Source organism: Podarcis bocagei (genome assembly GCF_964188305.1).
Source record: "Podarcis bocagei genome assembly, chromosome: 2".
Classification (NCBI taxonomy): domain Eukaryota; kingdom Metazoa; phylum Chordata; class Lepidosauria; order Squamata; family Lacertidae; genus Podarcis; species Podarcis bocagei.
Window position 1 is genome coordinate 88,401,217 of NC_138126.1, and position 16,054 is coordinate 88,417,270.

General features: G+C 41.8%; 1 protein-coding gene across 2 annotated transcripts; it reads right to left on the reverse strand.

Moving 5' to 3' along the window:
• Window positions 1-715: 715 nt before the first annotated feature.
• Window positions 716-12,985, reverse strand: TTC1 (tetratricopeptide repeat domain 1). Of its 2 annotated transcripts, none has more exons than XM_081184760.1 (8): window positions 12,863-12,985; window positions 11,409-11,750; window positions 8,050-8,110; window positions 6,740-6,852; window positions 5,613-5,649; window positions 4,014-4,162; window positions 3,003-3,057; window positions 716-1,285 (listed from the first exon to the last, which is right to left on the reverse strand). In XM_081184760.1, the coding sequence occupies exons 2-8, from the start codon at window positions 11,721-11,723 to the stop codon at window positions 1,149-1,151; spliced, it is 867 nt and encodes a 288-aa protein (XP_081040886.1). In that variant the 5' UTR covers window positions 11,724-11,750; window positions 12,863-12,985; the 3' UTR covers window positions 716-1,148. The 2 variants fall into 2 exon arrangements, with proteins under 2 accessions (XP_081040886.1, XP_081040887.1); XM_081184761.1 differs by lacking the exon at window positions 12,863-12,985 and adding an exon at window positions 12,683-12,787.
• Window positions 12,986-16,054: the final 3,069 nt, after the last annotated feature.

Genomic DNA, 16,054 nt, shown 5'->3' on the forward strand with positions numbered 1-16,054 from the left:
TCTTCGTCCCCCGTCCCCCCCATCCCCCGTTTTTTAGTATCATGGTGTTTATATCTGCTTTATTTCAAATATAGATTTTTAATATGTTTAGTTAACTGCCTTGAAAGCTCTTGTGAAAGGTGGGTGGAACATTCTGAAATAAAAACAGAACACACACTTGTGCTGCAGGATATTACCAACCAAATAGGCTACGCGGTTTCTTGCTCCCCCTTGCAGCAGGCTCATTCTGTACCAGGTTTGCAAATCTGCTACTTCATTAGCAGCTGTAATACTGCCAACAGCTGAACTGTTGTTTATGTTATGGAGAATTAAGTATAGAGCTTCTTTGCCTGCCTTAGGAGCTCGGACATGATTATCTCAAAGTGGTGCTGGGATACGAACAAGCTGTAGAAAATGGTATTGCAAGTACAGCAGATGCACAGTCCAGAACTTGTACCAGCTTTTTTTGTATTGATATGCCACAGGTTGTTATAGTTTGCCAACTGCCTCTGTCACTGCCCCCTCAACCCCCCCCCCAAAAAAAAAACAACAACCCCAAGCACTAAATGGATAGAATTATCAAGTCCTTGATTCATTTACAGAAATAAACACCAACACAATTGCAGCTTTTGATAGCTGCAATTACACCCAGGCTATTTTATACAGTATACTACATTTATAGGAAAAGCATTCATATGTTCCTTTGAATAAGAAGGCAACAAAATGCAGACCACAATACCATCAATGTTTTATTACACTTAGCAAAAGTGTCCTCTCTGAATAGAAAGGGATCAGCCCTCTCATTCACGCACATAGGCTGCAAACTCCATGAACACACAAAATGGTTGTACTTTAGTTACAGGTATGGGAACACTGGATTCTTCTATTTAGCAAAGCCAAACACTCCTCCCCCTTCATCACAAGGGAGGATAAAGAGTGCCCAAATAAAGTGCATCTAAGATGGCAGCGGAAGTCAGACCACTTCACTCTATTCACCCACACCTGTAAAAAGTACCTCATAGAAGAGAAATGCATAAGACTATGTTCAAATCTTCATATTTAGATAAAGATGTTAGGCCTTAAAAGTTTTAATTCACCCTCTTTCTGCATTCACTGAAACGCCACAATTCCAATGCCACACTTTTTACCAGGAGTGGGTTGGGCTTCTGTTATCGGTTGTTGTTATTTGGATTTTGAACAAAGTTGATAGAGTATGAGCCAGTTGAGGAATCCTGTTTCACCTGGAAGTTCTCTGTTGATAGGCCAAAAGGGCGCAGAACCAAGTTGCCAAGATCTTTCAGTTTGCCTGCAATACACACACAAAAAGAAATGTACTTCCCAACATGTACAAGAAACTACACAAGGTCAGTAATGAAGCAATGTTCCTTGTTGCTTGAACACTGTCCACAAGGAGGAGTTCCAAATGAATTGGCTGCAAGCATTCCATTGTTCAAGAGTGCTAACACAGGAATGATTATGTTCTGTACAGCACCTGCCTCATGACACTTAAGCAACAGTAGATGATTTGGAAAGATGGGCTCCACATGCTTGAAACCTTGTTTAGTCCTCTGTCACAAGTTACCTACATTAGTGTTAAGCACTGTGCCTATTCAAAGCTTATCTAGTTTGCATGTATGATCATTTTGTCTCCAAAAGTAATTAATCTTTGAGAACAGTGTTTTACTTATAGCTAATAAAGTAACTTCCAAACTTGCTAAGAAGTTGTAGTAACCCTAAAAAAAGTGCTGAAACCAAATGGTTCTTAGGCAGAAGTTACAGAGCAAGTAAAAAAACCCCAAAACCTAAATAAAGCCTGCCTGAAGACCATGAACTATCAACATGAAACAAAACACATGGGTAAGAGATAAGAAGGCACATAAAAGTTTGTATAAACTGAACACACTGGCCCGGGACCAGAGGCTTAAGAATTGGTTCGAATGAACAACTCTTGTAGATGCAACTTTTGAAGAAGCAGCATAAAACATTTTCCTTTTGTCATATTCAAATGCCTAAAACTGAAAGAGTAGATGTATGGCATTTTGGGGTTCAATATTATTTTCAGAAACTTGCTGCCTTTCAACTGCTGTGCTACAGATAGTGAAGCAAACGTTAGCCTCGGCAGTTGAAATGTAGGACAGACTAATTCATATTTCTGTTTGCTTTGCCTTTCATTCTAATAAGCATTATCATCTACACCCTACTGCCTCTGATCAGAATTTTAGATTATAAATCCACATAATTTCAAACTGAGCATGCAGCATAGTGTGTAAACATTGGTGTTGAGGCACAGCATCTTACTAAAAAGGAGATTGTGACCAGAACCACATGACCAAACAGGTCAGACTCCTGGGGGCAGGTATGCTTCACTGACTGCCCTTTCTTCTCACCAGCACAAGAGGGAGGAGAGATTCTGCACTCAGTATCCTGCTCAGCTACGAGTGTCTGGCAGAAATGAACCTGTCAACTGTTTCTCTGATTCTGGATGGTGGTCACTGTACAATCCAGAGGGGTACTCTCTAATATGAATCTATTGGGAGTTTGCCTCTCAGAATGTGTCTCCCACACACACCCATTACTCACAACCTGCATACCTACTGCGACATTCATGAGCAGCTGCCACTGCTTCCCCTGTTGGGCTCAAGAAGGCCCAGTGCAAACACTCCCATCCCAAAAATCGGGGGTGGGGGTGGTAAAAAGATGATCCACACATACTACAACACCCGTAGTCTAGATCAGAACAAATATATCTGATTGTCCATTTTCAACAACAGTTTCAAATCAGCAGCTTAAACGTAACATTCAATAAGCTTTGATGTTTGTGGAGTTGGGATGGTCTGAGATGGGGCATCAGTGTTGTGAAAAATGAGGATCTCTGAAACCCAGAGATTTCAGGGGTAAGTCTGTCCTAGAGTAGTAAGAGAAGTCATTAATTTGTCTGCAGGGATGGTTGTGTAAGAAATTCATGTTTTATACCAATGCATGGAAGCTACCACACAAGCAAGGTGGATACCAGTGCCACTTACCCAACATCTCTTCCTTAAGTTTCTCATTGCGTTCTTCTATTTGTCTTGGCAATCGCTAAGAAAAACAAACAAGAGAATCAATTCTTCAAAGCTGGCTTTGACAACCTGTTTATTTACCCATGACACATACTATGCATGGTTTGATGCATGACTTAGCACAAAAAAACACAGGGGCACACTCATGGCCAGAACTCACTGGAGCACTGCAATGCTACTGCAATACTACTTTATAAGTGCAGAACTACTTTGTAAGTCATTTTATGGTATGGAAGTGTTTGGTTGAGTAAAAGCTGCCAAACTGGAAACCATCCAAAATTTATTTTTGAGATCACTCTTGAACTTCCCACATGGCACTCCCATTGTCATTGTGACATTTGTATACTGGCCACAGTTCACCATGCCTTGCTTCTGTACTGGCTGAAATTACAGCACATGCCAGACAAAAGGTTGCCCCTAAAAACATTGCTTTGGAGCAAATTTCTGATAGATCAACGTTGTGTCAATACATGTGAAACCCTTATTACTGCATGGTCTGATTGTTGATGTCTTCAGGGTTACAAAGTAGTGTACTGAAAGTTGCAAAGTAGTGTACTAAAATAAAGTCAAAGAGCAGTACCTTCTGTTAGAAGGTGTCACCTCTGAACTAGACAATTTTCATTGTTTTATTACTCCCTGAAATGTTGTTATGGTCTTCTAGATTACTCTCCTGAATAATCTGTTGAAGCAATGAGGAAGGGGTTTACAGCTTTGAGATTTTAAACTATGATCAGACTATGGTTCCAACTCAAAAAGCTTACTGTAGGTCAGTTCTTCCTTATTAGAAATGAAGCTTCATTTTGGACTTAAATACGGGAATAAAGTAATCTGATCACACTTTTTCCAAGTTTAAAAGTATGGTAGGCTGTTGTCCTGGTAATGCATGCCTTTACCTTTAAGATTTAATACTTATGTCCAACAGTCACCAGGAGCCATCCACTCCATTACAGTATTTGGGGAGGGAAAGAAACTTACCTTACAAGCTTCTCTTGCTTGATGGATTGATGGGTCTTTTTCCAACAAGTTTTTGTAGTCTTCTAAAGCTTCATCCAGCTTTTCTGTTTTTTCATACAGTTCTGCTCTCCTGAGCAGTGCCTTGATATAGTTTGGATTTAACTCCAGGGCTATAAAACAGAATTAAATAGCAGAAAAACTGAGGTAGGAAACTTTTTACTTCAAAGCCTAGGGCATATGCAGCATGTTCTAGATGAGCTAGCCTCAGGCTATAGGATAGTGCTGGGAGTAGAAGCTATGATCTAGTGTGAACCATACGCAAATGGATTAATAATTAGTCATTTTATTGTTTGCTTTAATGTACAGTTATAGCAAATATAAGTGATCAAAACCCTTTGTGGACCATCTTGAACTTGATTTAGTTGCTAAGTGCAAGATCAAGCCATATACACAGCATGTTTTCATGCTACACATGCATGTCCATGTGGATCTTAAAGGAAAACAAGCAGCTCTGCTCTAGCAGGAGTGAGGCTAGCTGGATACTCCATCACTCAGGACAATACCTGATGACCAGCTAATCGTTGGCACTTTGCAGGCTGTGCCTTTGCCTGTATGGTCTGATTTCAAACCATGCTGGCAAAAATGGGTCACCTGCCATCTTAAGACACCAGTTAATTAACAGGTGGGCAGCACCCACCCACCTATCAAATTTGGCCTGCAGGGGTCAGCCAAATGCAGCTCCCCAACCCCACTTTAAATAAATGTTTCTCATTCCATGGGCCAGGAACCACCTGTGGGTCTCAATCTGCTTTCAAGTGGGTCTCAGTTCCACAAGCTACCCAATCTCTCTGCCTCACATCTCTGTCCATGTGATAGCTCTTTGGCTAGACTAATGCTAGCGTCAGCTGAATAAAGGTGGTTGGAAGACCACTGAAGACCCCTCCAGTGGCGGGGGGGGGGGTCTCCTTCCAAGAGGAAAGGGCTAGAGGAGATGTTGAAGAAAACTAGAAAAACATAAAAGGTGAATAATTTAAGAGAGAGAAAAATTTGGAATGAGAAGACAGAGGGTAAGAGAGGAATGTTGTTCTAGGAGGGAGAAGGACACGTAAAAGTAGCAGGGAGGAGGAATGAAAGAAACCGACCATTTTAGGGGTGATAAAGTACAAGTGTGAAAGGAGGACAGAAGAAATCACACGACATGAATAAAAACATTCTGAGAGACATGTGGGCAGGGAGGCTGGATATAATATACAGTAAAAGCTTCACATAAAAAGCCTCCAGATAATAAAATTTTACCTAAAATAAAAGTGGGAATGCTGAATCACAATAGTTCCAGAAGCAAAAATATGTATTTAGCTAGTGGAAAACTGAATTATGGAACTCCACAGAAAATTGCTATGACAAAGAACACAGCAACTTCCAAAGAGATATTAGATCTCAATAAAAGAATGTCAGTAACTGCCAGCTGGTTAAAGCAAATTCCACCTCCATCACCATTTTTAACTGGGTTCATCTCTATACCTCCGCTGGTGGGGTGCTTCTCAAGTAGATAACAGTTTAGATAACAGTCTTACCAAGACAACATGCTTTTGACAGAGCACAAGAACAGGAAAACAGTACCTTTGCTGCAGTCACTTATGGCAATTTCCCTCTTGTCCTGTAAAAGAAGAGGTGGCATTAATATTAACACCAAACAGTATTTTTATAGAAATGCTAAATACTTATTCTTTGTGATGCTTATTCACATATTTTAATGTTTACAGTGTAGTGTAACAGAATATTCTGGATGACTTATTCTAAAGCTGTGAGGGGACTAATTTGCCTAAACTACTAAAGGCTAATAAAAGTATGATCAGCATTTGTTGGCAAGCTCTTCCACAAGGGGACTTACGGCATGCAAATGTACCAAACTGCTGTACATTCTGCTGTACATTCAGCAATAAGTAAAATAAAAGAATACTAGGAATACAATCAAAATCATTGATGCAATAGACCGTGTTAACATTGATTTACTCTCTTGACTTAAATAGTTGGTATGGTAGAGTTTTTGGCTGGCCTTGCTGGTCAAGCCAAATATTGCAGTCTCCAGTGAACATCCTTGCCTAGCAAGCCCCACCACCCCACACCAATCTTTCCCAAGGACAGCACACCCGGTTTGCCTGAACGTGCCTTCCAGCATCAGCATCCAACACCCCCTTCTCAACAGAAGGACCAAGGAGGAACGCATCAGGTTGTTCACTGCTGCTTGAGAGCATCCCAAACACCTTCAAGCAGCAGCATGGAGCACCTCCCTGCCCACCTCACTCAAGAGAAGAGCCATTAGGAAGCACGCCCAGTTGAGCAGCGGCATTCAAGCATCCTTGCCTGCCTTTCTTGCCCTGGGGGTTGCAGGGTTGGCCCAGCTTGGATGAGGATCTCCAGGCAACTTCAACTGCTGTGCAACTGCCCAAGCCCCGTCCATCTCTACCGCTTCCCCAAGAGAGGAAAAGACTGGTCATTCATGAGTCATGACATGTGCCAAAGGTCAGAGGGAACTTCTTAAGTCTGGAAGTAAGACTGTGCTGACCTGCCTGCTTAACAGAGGTCCCAGTTTTACTTTTTCTACTCAGCACTGTTCCCGTGTTCTCCCACAGTGAGAAAAAAGTCTAAGAGAACAAAATGCCTTCAGATGTCAAGTTTATAGCTGAAAAAGAAGATGAAAACAGTAATCACATTCATTCTTGCTACTTCACTGTCTTGGGAATTACCTGTTTCATTCTTGCTGCAGCTCTGTTTGAATACAAAATGGATCTGTCTGTGTTACAGCAGGCTGGACAAACCTGCAGAGCTCTTGCATAAGCGTCTTCAGCTTCTTTATATTCTGCAGTTTAAATGAAATGTCAAGATCGAAGACAGTAAGTGCACACACAAGAACTGATGCCTTGAAGGCATGCCTAGCATCACATCCCGCCCCCCCCAATTTAATTTTTCAGAAAAAATACACTGCTAAAACAAACAAAAAAGCGATGTATCCCAGTCCGAGCAACAGTCATCAAGGATAACTAGAAGGATTAACTAGAAGCATTACCAAATGTTCAGAATCTCATACCAACCCTTTCGAGGGCTTAGGGGCCAGTCATAGCACATTACAACATCTTTAACATAGTTGAGGAGCTGCTCATGGTAGATAGGACTACCCCAAGGCAATTAGGAGACATCATTAAGGAAGAGGAGTTAAGAGTAGGGCAAGGCTCCACACTTCGTTTTAGTTGCTAAGGCAACTAAAATATAATTCTGGCAACCTGGAATACAGATACTGGTAGCCAAGGTCTATTCTCCTGACACCGAGCCTTGGAGATACTGGAGAGGCAAGAAGACCTTTCTACTTTTGGACAAGCTCTGTGATTCAGCACAAGTAGTATGGCTCCTTACCCTGCTTCCCAGCACTGAGCCAGGGAAGAGTGCAAGGGATTCCCCGCCCACCATCAAGTCACTGGGCCTAGGGCATGGTGTGATGTATTTCTTCAGAATAAAACAGAGTGATGGCAAGCCCATCTATTAAGGTCAAACAAAATGTGAAGACCCTTGCTGAAAGTGCACTCATTCTCTGAGTGCCAACCTTTATGCGCCCCAAAATGGCACCATCCAAAGACAAGAAGAAGGCTTTCAGCAGGATATGGGGAATCCTGAGGTTTGCAGAAGTACTAAACACACTTAAGAAAATGGCAACAAGTCGCTCAGAGCTGTTTTCCCCAAGACTGATTGAAGGGGGGAAAACCATCAATGGCACAGTTGCCTCAAAATCCACAATGGATTTAATCCCAAGTAAGCACAAGTATGACTGCAGTTCTGGGATCTTAACTCCCAGAACCCTTAAAAGAGAATTCCCAAATACAATGGTAAGGTATAAAATGAAGTCCTCTCCAGGGGTATATATTCCAAATATGGCTGGTCATAAGAAGACTACATAAACACCTATAAGGACCACATCAATCACCTGCACAGATGACAAATTCTACATAGCATTTATCTTTAGACTGACCACAATTTGGGTATTACATAGTTGTAATTCACCCACCTCCTTTCTTGAACTGTTCATTTCCTTCTTCTTTTAATTTTGTGCTCTCATTTCTTCTCTTCTGCAATACAAAGAAGACCACATAATAAATATCTGAAGCAAGTAAGCAAAATAGCTTATTATTTGATATCACAATGGAAACTGTAACCTGAAATATGGAAATAGCTATCCAAAAACCCATCTATTATTTAGTATTTTGCCTAGCTATTTTGTACATACTTTTTAATGTTCTGATTTCTAAAAAGGAGACATGTTTCAAAATTTGAGTGAAGTCTTCTCCCCGCCAAAAAGGCCCAAGAGTTCTTGAGGCTTGGCTATCCACAAATGCAAACAGTAGGCAAACCATAACCATAGCAAATTTCATTTTCCTAGCTTAAATGGTAGGAGGCTCTTCCTTAAGCAAGGAGAACCTACCAAGTGCTTGTTTATGACAAATCCTTTACATTAAAAATAAAATAAAATAATTTCTTGATCTCTGAATCCTGTGAAACAGAGGACACTTTGCATTTTACAGATGAGGCACTAAGGCCAATAGAGACTTCCCCAAACCAAGGCTGGAGTTGTTTGACCTCAGTCTTGTAGTTCCAAGAACCACAATAACTTTTCACCCACTTGGGAGGAAAAGAAAGTGAATGAAGAATTGACCTAAGGTACATAGAAATTGTTTATGATTATTTCTGCTATATGTTCTTTGGTAAAACAAGGACAGTCAACTTTTGTGGAAAAATAAGCTTTCAAGAATTACAGCCCTCCACCTCTTTTCACTATCTACCACATGCTCTTCTGTTCCCAAATCCCATTTAAGACTTCCCACCCTGGACTACCCTGTGACATAGGAGCTCAACCAATGTCTTGTGGAGGCAGGAAGATGTCTAGCCACCAACACCTTCTACCTCTTTTACTAATTTCTCAACTTTTTCAAACCTCTGCCTCTCTAGCCATTCCTTCCCTTGCCCCCCCCCCATCCTCTTTTCACTGGTCTCTAGTTCCTCATCTTTTCTGCCCTCTCCCCATTCCCTAAGTTCCCCCCCCCACAATAGTTCTTTCATCCTCACATCCATGACAGCCAGCTTACTACTTTCCTGCCCGCTGAGCCAATTTCTGCTTCCCTAGTTCAGGTCCTGTGACATCATAAGAGCTCAGCCAATAAACAGAGGGCTTGAAAGGCAACAGACCCTGAATTTAACTTGAAATCAAGTGTATCAACACACACACCTACCTCTTTTTGTTCATTCTCTGCTTTAATGCACACTACTTAACACTGATTGCCCAACACACTCAGGATTTAGCTTGCTACCACAGTACAGAAAGGAACTGTCGTAAGATAAATTTCATTTTATTCTCTGGATTTTTTGAAGTGCCTTACCATGGAGGTTTTCCATTATTTTACTGTGGGGAAAAAACTTCCTTTTTAAAGAAAGGAAAGTTATAATCTTTCAAATATATACAGCCAAAAAATGCCTATTCAATTAGAGAAAAGTTAACAGAGCATATATATGTGTGTGTGTGTGTGTGTGTGCGCGCGCGCGCACGCGCGCGCATTAATGATAACATTTTCTACTACCCAACCCAGCCATACACCTCCAAATTTTAGTAAGCATTCATTGGATGAAAATAAAATTTAGTTTTGTGGTTTTGCTGGTAATTGATGGGAACTAAAAAATTGAATGTAAGGGAAAATATTACAGGTTAGGAAACATACATTTGAAAAGGAATGCACTTCCTTGATAATATTTTTCTGTCATTAACCATGGCTGAAAGCTAAAAAGATACAGTACATGGAGCAAGCAGTCCAGCAGTAAGCGTGTAAGTACAAGCAACCTTGCTCATCTAATGACTAGCAGAAAGATAACTCTGCCAAGTAAATATTTACACAATTTTAATATAATAGAGAGTTTAGCTTTACTAGACACGAGTTGTATGTTACCCAGTGAAGAATCTGATTTTGTTTTTAAATGCAAACAGAGGCCTCGTTGTTTATATACTGCTGAGTCACTGTTGCACATCTTTCTTGATATAAAAGGAGAAATGACTGTGTCTGAACCCTAAAAAGCAGCCTTGCTTGAGGAATGCATTTTAATCCCTTCATTAACCTTAGTTATCCAGTCTCAGAATTCCCCAACCTACCCTTTGTTCATTGCACATAAACTGATTGACAAAACCACTGCTGCTTTTGTTGAATGATAAACATAACAAAATAATTAAAAGATTAACTTTTATTTTGGATGAATATTCTTGCTACTGAATAAGCATTGCTTGCAAAGGTGAAAAGCCCAAATCCAGACAATCATGTCACAAACAAGCAAGATCATATGTGTCTTCTAGCAGTTCTGACATTAGGAATAATCTCACCCACCACCAACAAGCACAGTTTTTTAAACTTTTAACAGTTGCCTTTTCTAAATCCTGAAATGAATCAGACAACTCAGATAAGTCAAACGACACTTAAATATCTAGAAGAGTCTAACACAAGAATTTTTCTTAAAGTACAGCCTGCACACAATTGTCTGGCAGGCACACACTGACCATTTCTGTTTTAGGATGACAGAGAGCAAGTGGAACAGAATAATCAGAAGACAAACAGAAACACAACAAAGGAGTGGTAAGGGAAAAGTCGGTGTCTCTGGCAAATATGGATAACACAGACAAAAATGAGCAAATAATGAGTTTGCTTGCAATCACATGTAGCAACATTCCCTGACTTGGTGCTGTGGTGGCTAGGGCTGATGGGAGTAGTAGTCCAAAATATCTGGAGGGCATCAGGTTGGGGAAGGCTGACATATAGGAAAACAAGAAATGTCTCTGTGGATTCCTTTATCTTGACAAATAACAATTACGCTGTGGCTGGGAAGAATCACATTGCTGGAATTTAATCACAAACCCTCCAAACCTAATCCATAAAACGGGGGGGGGGGGGGATGCGTAAACCTGTGCCCTGAAAAGACTGCAATCCAACTAAATCATTGTGTGCATGGAATGACTTCCAAGAGCACAATGGATTCATTTACATAGTTCTGCATGCACAATAATTTCATTGCACACTTGCCAATAAGCCCCACTAAGCTGAAAAGGATTTACTTCCAAAAAAGCATGAACAGGAATTGGCTGCTGTAGGTGGGAGTAAATTTGACTGAAATCAACAAATGCTATTTCCAATTAAAAAAAGAGCAGGACTATGTTGAAAGATTTCATTTTTTTAAACATACAGTGAATACTAGAAAAGTTAAAATTCAAAACATACTCCTTGGAACTTTGTTGTACTGAAATCAATGGGACATACTTCCAAAGAAATATCATTAAAATCAGAGTGCTAATCAACACAATGTTAAAGAAACATTTGTAGTTTCATTAAAGCATACCTGTTTTTCTTCCTCAGACATATTTTTCTCTAGTTCTAATAAGTCCTTTTCATCTAGCTCTATTTCATTTTCTAAAGGATCTGCCTTATTGTTGTGATTCTCTTCTGCCACTCCTGCTTCAAAAGAGTCATTACAGTCATGGAAGAGGTCTTCGTCTTCTCTGGACTCAGAGTGAGGCAGCTGAGTCACTCCTTCTTTGGCGACTTTGGGGACATGCACATTATTACAATCTGGCTGTGAAGGACTGCTTTGTTCCTCTGAGAGTTTCAAACCCTCAACTAATTTTTCAGGAGAAATTGAATCTTCAGATTCCATGTTGAGCCTACAAAGTTGATTTTCTGCCTTCAACAAACAAACACAGAAAGAAAAATTACACATGGCAACAGATATGAAATCTTTATACAATGCTGGCAAAATCTTAACACATCTAATAGTCACAGAATCAGCTATAAACTGATAGTTGGATCTAGAGATACTTCCCCTCCACCATTTTAGCTTCATCATTCTCAAAGCAGTACTCTTCCAAAGCAAGCTAAACTCTAAAATGGGATTTGGTACAAATTTATGCTATTGTAGTTTGAACAAGATTATAATGTATTTCAACAGTAATCCAGTGCCTTTAGTAGCAGCATGATGAGAAACTGTTCCCAGATGCAACTCCACCAGTTATTGAACCTACTAAAATATTGACACATGAAACTGCCTTATTATTTAAAGTCAGATCATGAGCCTACATAGTCCACCACTGTCTTCTCTGACTCCCCCAGGGTGAGCCTTGCTACCTCAATTTTGTATTTTGACTGGAGACACGAGGGATTAAACCCTGGACTTCAATGTGCAAAAAATGTGCCCTCCCAATCAATTATGGCTCTTACCCCAATATTCCCATTTCTTTGTTTCACAGGTTTATGTCATGCCTTTAAAATAATAATAATAAAGCAACTGAAAGAAATTACAAAAAACCGTGTAACCTCCCCCTCCCTTCCTCTTCTCCCACCCGCGAGAACAGGCTTGGCTTTTGAACTAACCCCGGCAACTCCTCACATTCAAATCATGCCCGCAGACACCCAACCCTGGCATCACAGCAGCGGGTACAGCAACTGAACCCACAACCGCCCCACCAGGAACAGCAGCCATGGGCTGCCAGACCAGACCAGTGAAGCCATAGAGACATTTTGCAAATTCCTCCTCGCAGAGCTGCTAAAGCCGCACACCAAAACACACCACGTCCTTATTTCACGAATTCGAGGCGTTCCCCCCTCGGTCCTCTTCACCCTTAGTGCTGACAGGAGCCAGTGATCAAGAATTGGGGGCCCTTGGACAAGCAAGCTCGCTCCCCGTAGCTCCCCCGCCCCTGAAGCATATCCTAAGGCAAGTAACCCAGGAGCTACACCCCCCGCCCCCCAAGCCCCACTTCGCCCACTGCCCTGTTTCTCTCCCTCAGAGGCCCGTACCTATCACGTCTCTACCCGCAACTCCACTACTTCCTGACGCCGCGTCGTTCACGCGCCGCGCTCCCCTTACGTCACTTCCTGTTTCCTTTGCAGGGGCGAAGCCAAGACGCTTGAAGAAAGGAGCGTCGGTGACGTCACGCCTTCGTCTCGGAGGGGTGGACGTCGAGCCTCCCAGGCCAATCAGCGTGGCCGTGGCGCCAAGGGAGGCGGGCGGGGAGGCATTGGCGCTGTAGGGTTGGGGTTTGCGTAGAGCGGTTTTAAGGCGAAGGGGTTCGGTGTGTTTGTTGGCGGGGGAGAGGGATCCCTTACGTTGCCATGTAAGGCAGTCTTATGGCTGATGGCTTAGAAGTCATTGTCACTGTTTGCTCCCTAGCAAGTGGCTGCAGGCGAAGAGCCCCGCAGGGATGGAGCGTGGCGCTTCTACTGCAGCGCGTAGACTAGGGCAGTTCCCGGTGAAATAAAGGGGGACAGAAGTTGCCACCGTAAACTTTTACTTTCCTGTTAAGTGATTGAGGAACTCGAATACAGTAATTACAGAGCAGGCAGAAATTCAGAGCACCATCTTTTTTTTAAAAAAAAATAATAATCTGGATTGCATGTCCTCGAATATGGGCAAAGTTTCTCTCCATGGACAAGAACAAAAATAAAAATAAACTTCCTGTAGTGTGTGCTTTCATTCAGGATGGAAATGTTCTGGTTGGCTAAAGCTGGTCCTGCATACATTAGAACCAGGATCTCCCAGCTTCCTTCTATATTGCCTATAGGGCTGCAATAGCCCCATAAGTAGAGTACTGATCTACAGGCCGACGAGGCCGCCATTTTTAAATAAATCTTTAAAAAATACAATTTTATACTGCAGCAAGTTGAGAGGAAGTCAGGAATATGCCCAGTATCGGTTTTTGCAATTCCAGAAAGTAAAGCTCAAAATAGATTCCACTAGAGGGCCCAAAATGCTTACTGATAGGCCCACTCATCAGTTCCCAAACTACCTTAAAAAGACTTAAAGCTGCTTAGAATTATGTCAACACACATGAATAAGCTTTAAAAAATCTGAAATGCAAGAAATAAATTTGATAAGACATACAGAAAGGAAGCTTGCTATTTATTTGTGTACCTAGGAAAAATTACTACTTACAGGATAACTGGTATTCTGAGCAGAAGCACTTTTAGAAAATCCTTTTGATTTAAATCCCTTTGATTGAAATAAAACTCTTCAAATAAGTGACCCTAAGCATGCTTATTAGGAAGGAAGTTCCACTGAACTACATGGGATATGTTTAAATTCAAGCTGAAAACTAGTAAAGGTATGCAAAATAAATAGGGTGCCTTTAAGCCACAGCTATATGGGATGCAGGTGACACTGTGGGTTAAACCACAGAGCCTAGGACTTGCTGATCAGAAGGTCCCCGTGATGGGGTGAGCTCCCGTTGCTTGGCCCAGCTCCTGCCAACCTAGCAGTTCGAAAGCACATCAAAGTGCAAGTAGATAAATAGGTACCGCTCCGGCGGGAAGGTAAACGGCGTTTCCATGCGCTGCTCTGGTTCGTCAGAAGTGGCTTAGTCATGCTGGCCACATGATCCGGAAGCTGTACGCCGGCCCCCTCGGCCAATAAAGCAAGATGAGTGCCGCAACCCCAGAGTTGGCCACGACTGGACCTAATGGTCAGGGGTCCCTTTACCTTTACCTATATGCTATATATCAGTTGGAGTGTGAACTTTAGTAAAAGATCCCTCGGTAAACTTTCAGGGCACAGGAGCTCTCACAAAGCAGTGTATAAAAATAAAGATAAACATAATAACATTAAAAACAACAGTATAAATAAATTCAAGCAATTAAGAAAATTTAGTTTGAAATGAAAAACAAGTAGTTGCTGGAACCATGTCCTGAAAGCAGTGCTAAAGAGAAGCTAGTTTTAGCTGAGATTCCTAAGGGCCCAGTCTTCAGTGCCTTCTCTTGATAAGCAAAGGGGGGGGGGGGGAATCAAATGGAACTAATTTCTCATAAGCAATAAGTCCTTTGTTGCTGCACTTTTCACTTTTGAAAAGGTATAATGACAAACAAAGCCATACAAGCTTGCATATGTTCCAGACAATGCCTAGAGACTTGCAGAAGTATGGCCACAGAGTTCCATTTTCAGCCCCCTGTATTTGAAGATACTCATTGGTGCCCTTTCGTTAAGGCACTTGTTCGCCTTTTTTACTGGGGGGGAAAGGACATGAATGGCACCAGTGTCTAAACTTCAGATTCAAAATCATAAGACAGGAGAGCATCGTTGGAACAGATACAAATGCCTTCACCTGAATCAAATACAGGCAGCTTTTGTTGTCAGCTGTACTACCAATGTCCTAGGCTCAGGCTAGGACTGTGAAGCAAGTTGCTTAAATCAGATTAGGATTTACAGCCTGAGCAATACCTTTGCTACGTGCTGCCTAAGACTGCTCTGTGAAGTCATAGGTCAGGAAATTTTCAACTGAGGACATTGAGATTCCTGCATTGCAGGGGGTTGGGCTAGATGACCCTCAGGGGTCCTTCCAACTCTACAGTTCTATGCTTCTATGACTTTGCAAGTCATACACTTAACAGTGATACTATGCCAGCTCTCATTTAAGGACATTTACTTTACAATTTCAGCACAATTGGAGGCTAGCCTCAGCTAGCAGCTGGCAAAGTTAAGGCAGGGATGGGCAACCTCAGGTGCAGGCCTCTAGGCATCTCTGTCTGGGCCTCAGGATTCTCCACAGGCCAGAGTTGGCAGGGACCACAAGGGTCATCTACATAGCTGTCGTTTCCCTTTTTTTAAGGGAAATTTCCTTATTCTGAATAGGATTCCTCGCAAGAAAAGAGAAAGGTTGACAGCTATGGTCATCTAGCCCAACCCCCTGCAATGCAGGAATCTTTTGCCTAACGTGGGGCTCAAACCCACAACCCTGAAATATGCAGTCCATGGTTGAAAATGGTTCCCACTTCTGATTTAAGGCATGGATAGTGCCAAAGAAAAAAAGAGTATGCATTTCCACTATTCTGATCCCAGTTCTCCCAGAAAGGGGGTCCATTTTTTCCAGGTGCTTCTCACACCTGCAGGGGTGCCCACTTGAATAAAATATTGGGGGGGGGAGCATTCCCCACCCCACCTATTCAATCACAAGACACAGCACACACATTATTTGAGTGGCAATACCCATCGACTTTGGG